The sequence below is a fragment of the Alosa pseudoharengus genome, unplaced genomic scaffold (assembly GCF_046254945.1).
Source record: "Alosa pseudoharengus isolate Yale_2024_CS ecotype anadromous, Long Island Sound unplaced genomic scaffold, YU_APseudo_1.1 YU_APseudo_1.1_scf_14, whole genome shotgun sequence".
Taxonomy (NCBI): Eukaryota; Metazoa; Chordata; class Actinopteri; order Clupeiformes; family Clupeidae; genus Alosa; species Alosa pseudoharengus.
This window is the reverse complement of record NW_027468609.1, coordinates 32002896-32012125: the sequence shown is the minus strand read 5'-3', so window position 1 is coordinate 32012125 and position 9230 is coordinate 32002896. Positions and strand designations below refer to the sequence as shown.

At 43.5% G+C, this 9230-nt stretch overlaps 1 protein-coding gene across 1 annotated transcript in view; it reads left to right on the top strand.

Moving 5' to 3' along the window:
- Nucleotides 1-8480, top strand: part of kiaa1328 (KIAA1328 ortholog) — a 30446-nt gene extending 21966 nt beyond the window's left edge. Inside the window, exon 9 of the mRNA XM_076284676.1 lies at nt 7678-8480. Coding sequence (XP_076140791.1) covers nt 7678-7879 — 202 coding nt within the window. The 3' untranslated portion in view covers nt 7880-8480. The remainder of the gene's footprint in view (nt 1-7677) is intronic.
- The last annotated feature ends 750 nt before the right edge of the window (nt 8481-9230 follow it).

Here is a 9230-nt window from a genome sequence, read left to right as displayed (position 1 = left end):
GTATAGCGCCACCTAGTTAAAAATTAAAAAGCAAAAAATTAGGTGTTTTCATCACAATATCTCTGGCTGACAAGGTCAAAACTGCACGAAATTAAAAGTGTAGGATCATTATGACACCCTCCGAATGCATGCCAAGTTTTGTGTACTTTCGTTCATGGGGGGCCTTACAATAAAATAATGTATGTGTACATTTAGTGACACCAACAAGGATTCCCGGGACACTGAAAGACCAGGGTACACAAAACTTGGTGGGCATGTAACCCCACATGGATAGCATGGAACCGTCGTTTTTCGTTTTGATCTGTAGCCCCCCCGCTGGACTGGACCCCCCGAAAGGAGGGTAGGGCAGACACAGTTCTCTGTGAATATCTTGAGAACTGTAGGGACTAGGATGACCATTTTTTTTCGTATGTTTGTCTCCAGGGGTCATGTTAACCCATTTCATGTGCACACATGTGCACAAACAGATATACACACACACATACATTCACAGTAATCATACGTATGACACATACTTACACAGTAGACATGTACGCTTGCATGCACAGGCACATACGCAGGCACACACACAAGCACACACACACACAAGCACACACACACACATAACATAAACATGTACATGCACACATGCACACAATTCAAGAATTTCTCAGAATTATGAACAGGCAAGATGGAGGTGGGGTTGTATAAAATTAATTTTACATGTGAAATCTATGAACTAATCATGTTTTGGTACTTGTTGTCTAGCAGATATCAGTGAGAATTGAGTGTGGATAATGCAATTTAGTGAGACAGTTAGAATCATATAGGCCTTTCAGCGTGATTTATTTTTGTGGAAAAAATGTGCTGTGCGCTCTGCGGTACATTTAGTTTTAGGTTATTCTAGGCTAGATAGTTTTAAGCTGATGTAATTGTGCTTACCATCCGTGGCCCAGTTTACATTCTGACTTACAATTCTGGAGACTAATTCTGGTTATCTAGTGTGATCTGCTGAGTTAAGTATCATTCAGCAAAACACGAGAGCCTGAAGTTTATCGGGGTAGACAAGGGAAATGTCCGGTGGATCATAATGCTAATTCTGCCGGTCCAGATTGAACAGAAAAGTTGTTGAGAAAGGTGTCTTTATGATAAGGTTCAGTTTCACTTGCGCAGATGCACATAAACATTGAATGAGCGCTCACTTTACTACCCCCCAAATGTAGGCTATGCCTCTTCATTTGATAACACAATTAAGAAATATTTTAATCTAAAACATGTTTAGTTTTTTTCGGACAGCGGTTATAGTCTACCATTCATTTGTGCCGCAAATGATCAGACGTGTGACAGACGCATGGGCATAGCTGTAACTTCGCTGCTCCGCGGACTCGCAATCTCATCGGAGAGGAGGCCCTAACGCTGCAGATAATAGACAGAGAAAGGCAAGCATATGCTCAGGGCACAGAACACAGTTGCATGTCCAGTAAAGCCATGGGTCTGGTGAATATAGCCTACCGAATGCAGATGGATACAAGCTCACGCTTTGCCTGGTCTAGACTAGTTTCAAAGATTTTCAAAAATCGCGAGCCTGCTCAATTCGTCGGAGAGGACAGTACGGCGTAGAATGCAGGAGCTTGGATTTAGGTACTGTCCTCTCCGACGAGTTGAGCAGGCACATAGGCTGTAATCGTCTCGGCAGGGATATCCTGCCTGGGCCGGCCTCGTGTGATACAAGGGGACTCTAGGGCCGCTACGGCCTCGTCTTGGACCGATCTGGCTGCCATCTTGCCGTCAACCAACCGCGTTTATTGATCTAAAGCTAAATCATGATCATGGTAGGCGCATTTAATTTGTCGTCACCAGAGCACCACCCACATACATGTCATTAACGATGAGGCCCATTTGCATGTTGTGAACTTGAAAATGAAAATGAAAATCGAGAAATGGAAAATAAATCTCAAGCAGGTGTCAGTTTTCATTTTATTTATCATTTTGGCATACATTGTGCACATTGTCAGGAAAAGGCAAAGTCAAAGTGAAGTTTGCATTTTCATTTTCCAACTAACATTTTCATTTTCATTTTTGGCAGTAATATACCAGGATTGTAATGAAAATAAAATGACATAGACGTTTTTAATTTATTTTTATTTTTGTCACAAATGTATTAAAAGCCAAATGTATATATTTCATTTTATTTTTAAATTGGGCAGGATAATTGCACTGACACTTTGAAAATTAAATGGCAAAACGAGTTTTTCATTTTAATTTCACTGTTTTCATTTTAATTTTATTAATGGCAGGAAACCCCCCCCCCCCCCCCCCCCCATAGAAACACTGCCTCCAAAAGATGAAAAAAGGAAACCAATTGTAAGCGGTCACAAAAACAGTGGAAAACACAGTGGAAAACACAGTTTACAAGGCTTTGTAGAAAACTTTCCTTTAGATTTTCCAGTATATCTCCCACCACCCTTTCAGACCTACAGCCCAACATAGATGTGAGCTCAGGAACAGAGAGCCAATGTCCAGCAGTGAAATTAAGCAGGTGTCCAAGTTTCGTTATTTTTGCTTAGCTTAACATGGATACAACGCTTGCAGACGTCACCCCTGCTTTTGACCAAAAAGGATTTGAAAACAATGGTTCATCTATGCCATAGTGTTCAAACTGATACACCCTAAAGTGCCTCCAGGCTTGTAACACTGAAGTATAAAAGTCATTAGTATGAAAACAGTCAAAACACGACACAAGAAACAGATGCCTGTCAAAGAACAAGTCAGTCTTAGACCTCAACAAGGCAAGGCCAAAGTCCACCCATGGGAGGTCAGTCCCATACAGCAACTTCTGAGCGGACTGAAGTCTCATTGCCTTCACTTTGCTGGTCAGGTGGATCAGGCCTTGACCCCCTTCAGCCAAGGGCAAGTACAGCACTCCAGGAGGGAGCCAATGATTCTCGTCCCAGAAGAAGTTCACAAACCTCCTCTGTAGGGAGGCCAGAAGATCTGCAGGTGGGTTTAAACCAGTTAATCGGTGCCAAAGCATTGAAGCAGCCAAATTATTGACCACTAGCACTCGCCCTCTGTACGACAACTGCGGTTTAATCCACTCCCACCTCTGCAACCTTCCTTGCACCTTCTCAGACAATCCCTCCCAGTTCATGTGCATGTATTGTTCAGTGCCAAAGAAGATTCCCAGGATTGTCAGCCTCTCCCTGCCCCACTGCCATGCCCTGCCATTGCCCTAGCAGCAGAGAGAGGCTTTTCCCCCAGTTCACTCTGGCAGAGGAGCTCTTCTGAAAGGTATTCAAGCAAACTACCAAATTAGCCATATCTTCTTGTGAGCGTATGACAACATTTATGTTGTCTGCATAGGCAAAAGGCTTCACTGTTGCGGGATTCCCAGCAGTGTCCTGAATGGAAAAACCCTGGAGCTTCTTCCGCAACTGTATGAGCAAGGGCTCGATGGCTATGGTGTATAGCAGCCCAGACAAACTGCAGCCTTGACGAATGCCTCTGCTCACAGAAAAGGGCTTCGTAAGTGACCCATTGATCTTGAGCATACTGTACACATCTGTGTACAGAAGCTTAACACATGACACAAAAAAGGGCCAAACCCAAATGCTTGAAGTGTGCTAAAGATGTAAGATGTCAACTCGTTCAAAAGCCTTTTCTTGATCAAGAGAATGGAGGCCTACATTATGGTTCTCCACTTTAATTAAGTCCAACATGTCCCTTATAAGAAAAAGGCTGTCAAAAATGGAACGCCCTGGGATGCAATAAGACTGGTCCTGGTGAATGATCTTGGCCAAGACTGCTTTAAGACACTGTGTGATGACTTTGGAGAAAATCTTGATGTCTGTCCCAAGGAGCGACACCGGCCGCCAGTTTTTCAGGCACGCAAGATCACCCTCCTTTGGCAAAAGTGTAATCACCGCTCTCCTGAAGCTTAATGGCAGTGTTTTTTCCATCAACCCCTCAAGAAGTACGGCATACAGATCAGGCCCAATAAGGGACCAAAAAGTCTTAAAGAATTCCATCCAACCCTTAAAGACCATCCAACCCTGGCGTCTTCCCTGTTGACTGCCCCATAGCAGCCTCAGTCAGTTCACTGAACGTCAGAGGTCGTTCAAGGGTGCCCTGGTCTTCCTCTGAAAGGCGGGGCACCTCTCTCAAGAGATCCTCTTTTGTGCTCATATCACAGGCCACTGCAGTGTAAAGGTCCTGGTAGAAGGACAAGGCATAGGAGAAAATCTCTGTTGTATCTGTGGTGAGCCGTCCCTCTGGCAGCCTTATGTTTGTGATTCGCTTCTTCTCAGATGTCCTCTTCTCCAGCCCAAAGAAAAAGGTGGTGGGTAAGTACATGTCATTATGCTGTGTGAAACGAGCTCGGACCATAGCCCCATATCCTCTCTCTTCCCACAGGTTTCTCAAGAGCATCTTCTTCCTTTCCATCACTTCAGCTGCATCCAACCCCTCTCCACTGCTGAGGTCCATAATCTCCTGTTTATGCAGCCTTATACAGCCCTTATTTGTCTCTTTAGTTCACCCGACTTATTGGCTGTATACTGCAGGCAAAAAACATGAACCTGCTTTTTCCCTACATCCCACCATTGACTTAGGGATGGGTAAGAAACCTTACTCTCTCTCCAGGTCTTCCAGAACTGAGTGAAAGATCCCACAAAGTTGTGATCCTGTAATAATCTATAATTGAACACCCAATGTGAAGAACGTGGAAACCTTTGTGTCAAAGGAAAAGAGACAGAAATATAATGGTGGTCTGAGAGGAAAGTGGGTACTATGCTGCTTCGACAAAATAAACCCCTATGGCTCTTCTGAACATACATTTTATCTAGCCTGGCAGCTGAAGAAATATTAGCACTGCTCCTTACCCAAGTGTACTGTTTGTCAGATAACAAGGTCTTAAGAGCATTAGCAGTTCTTGGATGGGGTTCATCATGGTTCCTGTCCAACATGTAATTTACGGTACAATTAAAATCTCCGGCTAATAAAATCACCCTCTCTTTAGGGCAGTCTGATATTGTCGATTTCAATTTCTGAAAAAAATCTATACGTTCAGCTCCAATATTTGGAGCATAAATATTAAAAAAGGAAAGAAGAAACCCATCAACACGTAGTAATAATTCTGCCTGGTACAAGTTCAACAACATCTGTAGGCTGCCACTGTAACTGTTCTGAAAGTAACATGGCATCCCCAGCACTGGTATTAGACCCGTGGCTTAGAAAAACCTGGCCTTTCCACTCTCTCCGCCACTCTTCCTGATTGTGCAAGTCTGTGTGTGTCTCCTGCAGGAACAACACACTACTAGGGGTGGGCGATATGGACAAAAAATAATATCTCGATATTTTTTGTGATTTTGACGATAACGATAATTAGTCGATATCCTTTAAAACATTTTTTGTAAAAAGTCTGAGTCGCTTTACAGCTCATTATTTATAAGTAGCATCAATACAATAATAACCAATAACCTAACCTGTGACTTTTTAACCAAATCAACCAATGCATTGTCACTCTGACACATTCCAATTCTGCCCCCACTTGAGTGTGGCAATGACATGAGAAAGCTGATCCTTTCAAAAACCTTTACTTAGGATTCACTGTAAAATGAAACAGACCAACAGAGTGCATCTCAGTTATTTCCTTCGATGTTTTGTTTAAGAGCAATCATGTAGGTTAGCATTCCAAGTTACAGAATAGAAACTAATGTGTTAGCTTATGGCTAATGTATATGAGAAATCCCATAGAGATGCTAACGGTTAGCATAATCGATAAACGTAGATATTTAGACCAAACTTCAGTCCATTTACAAAAGGGTTACATGAGAAGAGTTATTTGCTTACAACTGACTATTAAAATACTCAAAGGCCTCCATATAATACCATGTAGGAAAACATGTGACTGTCTCATCAATGCTACTTGAACAGAAGTAGCGGCACAAAATCCCAAGTAGCCTAGTCTAGCTGCACAAAATATAGGCGTGCATGAGATAACGTGGACCCACTAGCGATCATGTGACACTTGCTCTGCAGCAGCCAGGGGCTTCTCTTGCATACACCTCCTGGATTTAGTGAATGTATGAGGTTTCAATGCCGGGTGTTATTTCCCCATAAGTAAATACTCGATAATGTAAATTTGCACATTGTTAAAACAACAATCACGATATTATCACAGACGATATATATCGCCCACCCCTACACACTACATGCCTTAAGAGCTACAAAATCAAAAAGAGATCGCCTTTTTATTCCTGTCACGGCATCCTATGACGTTTAAGGAGCCTATATTAATGCAAGCCATGAATACTAGAAAGAGGTGGAATGACAAAAAACCCATCTTAAAAATGATACCGTTTCGCACAGAGAGAGAGACACCGAGAGAGAGAGACACCGAGAGAGAGAGACACCGAGAGAGAGAGAGATAGACCAGGAGTAGAGGACCTGGGCACTGCCGAGAGGGAGGGATGGTCCCTGGGAGAAAATGGCAGGGAGTGGTTAGATTGGGAAAGAAGGAAGGTGAACCATGAGACACTGAGAGTTGTTGGAGGGCTGCAAATCATGGCAAATACAGACTGGGAGAAACCCATTCTAGATAGATTGTGGGTGCAGTTTGGAGGACCGGAGAGTGGGTTTTCTCGTGCTTGCCTTGACCCCCCTCCCCCCCTCATCGTACACCCTCTCCCGTGTTGTGTACAGAGAGTGCGGCGTGACGTAAAAGAAAGACTAAAGATACTATCTCCTCGTTTCTCTTCTCTCCAACAGAAACGGGGCTGAAACTGACTTTCTGAAAGCATCATCTTGGACACGCAATCTCTCATCACCCCATAAAAGATGTAGTAATCCCTTTTTCCCTTATTTTTTCCTGAACTGTGCTGTTTCAGTACTTAAACGTGCCGCGCACACACACACACACACACACACACACATTGCTGCCGTGAACTCATTTATTCATTCACACACACGTGCCACAACCCCCCCCCCCCCCCCCCCCCCCCCCCCCGCCTGCCCGCCATCCGATGCAAATGTATGCTGCTTAAAATGAGAGAGGGATGATGTTTGCAGCACCAGTGGAGCGTGTGTGAAGAATTCATGTTTTATGTCTGAAACACACTTGTCTGTCCGTGTACCCTCTGAATAATTTACCGTCTCTCTATTAGCTTAATCTGCTTGGGCAGTCGTTTCTTTCTTTATTTCTCTCTCTCTCTCCCCTTTCTTTTTTTTCTCTCTCTCCCTGTCCGCGCTTGCGGAGGGCTTAGGGGTCAGTGTCGGGTGTAATGAGAGGTTCCCTAAAGAGTTATACAGTTGGGAAGGCTGAACAGTGCATGTCACTCACAACAGTCGGGGAAATAAATGACTAGAATTTTAATTTGTGTGTGTGAGCGGGTGTGTGCGTGTGTTTGTGTATTGCTATCCCCATTGCCTTTATTCCACAGAATAACATTACATTGATTCTTCTAAACCTTTAAAATTAACAGGCTGCAATACTGGAACATTGTAGCTACATTATTTACAAGTGGAACACACCTTTTTGATTTCTATTTTTAGGCTGAAACGTTTTAAAATTCCTTAAATCCTTACACTGTCTACATTTGAGCTGCTCCAACTTCCACTGTGCTGTACAGCTGAGCAGGTTTTGTGAAAAGGTTTGTACTTTGTGACATAGTGTGTCTGTGATGTGCTGTGACGTTGCAGCCCCAACTCGTCCTTAATGGAGCTGCTGGAGATCTTCAGCCCTGTCTCCCTGGCGGAGTGTCCTGGGCCACACCAGCGGGCCCCCACCAGCGCGCTCCGGCCCCCCCACCACGGCCTCCTCTCCCCAGCCTCGCGCTCCTGCCTGCCCCCCCAAGACCCAGAGGAGAGCCAGATACTGGAGGACATCTTCTTCATCTGCTGAGCATCGTTCTGTGCACACATGCAAATACATGACCTGAGAGCACACACACACACACACACACACACACACACACACACACACACACACACACAATTGTGACTGTAACTGAAGGCCCAGTCAGTGTAAGCAGTATGTCTTTTGATCACCACTGTAATGCTTTACAAGAAGCCTCAGTGAATAAATTTAACTTGAGCTGGAAAAGGCAGGCTTTGCCTTTAGTGCCTGAGAGGTGAACCACATAAGAAACAGAGGAAGTTAATGAAAAGCAAGGGAAAGAAAGTGAGAGGGAAGACAGACTGGGATACCGATGGTTATATTGCCTGCCACATAGTGTTGAATTGGCACAGGCTAGTACTGTATGTGCATATGTTTGTGTGTGGGTGAGAGTGTGATGTACCCATCAGTTAGTTTGTTTATTATCAGTGAGGAGGAATTAACAGTGATGTTAGTAAAAGGAAATTCTCTCTCAAACATACAGACGACTGCCCCCACCCCAACACACACTCATACAAGTCACGTGTTGTCCTTATTGACATTCCAAATGCCTTCTTGCATAGTCTCAATTACTCGTAACCAAATCATGATGTGGTTGATGCTTTATTTTAATATCTTTTTTACTTGTGTGTTTTTAATGTTAACATATTAAAAATGTATTTATATAAGCCCTCTTGAGCAAGGCTGAATAATTTAATCCAATTTCATTTTTTTTCTTCAAACCCAAGTTCTAAGCAAACACCGCTCTTTAAGTTATGACTTACTAAATGAGTGCTAACCGCTCTTTAAAGAAAGATCAGTGCAACCATAGATCTCACTCTTTCTTTCTTTCTCTCTCTCTCTCACATACACACACACACACTCCTACTCAGATACATACAAACTAGCACACATACAGACAAGCCAGCTATTGGCTCTGAATCTTAAGTAGTGGATTAGTAAGCGACTACTCCTCATTTACATGGTAACGTGTGGATAGGGGCAGAGTTGTCAGGAGGCAGTTGCCACAGTCGTTTTTCCTGAGTGAAACACTTGCCCAGAGCGCACACACACCAGACAGGGTCACAAACAAACGAAAACCCTTAAGGGCCAACTCGCTAAAGAAGTCATTTCAGTGAGTGGGCTGAACATTAACTATTGATTTACAGTCATTTGAACTCATAGACACACCTCTTTGGAAATGCTACATGTAGTTTATCAGTGTCAATTAAGCTGAATTACAAACAACATTAGGCAAATAACGTTGAGTGAAAGAAATCTCGGATTTATCACGTCAGGAATATGCTGGTGTGTGTGTGTGTGAGGGAGGAAGAAAGAAAAAATTGTTCTCACACCAGACTGCCTTTTAGTTTGGCCT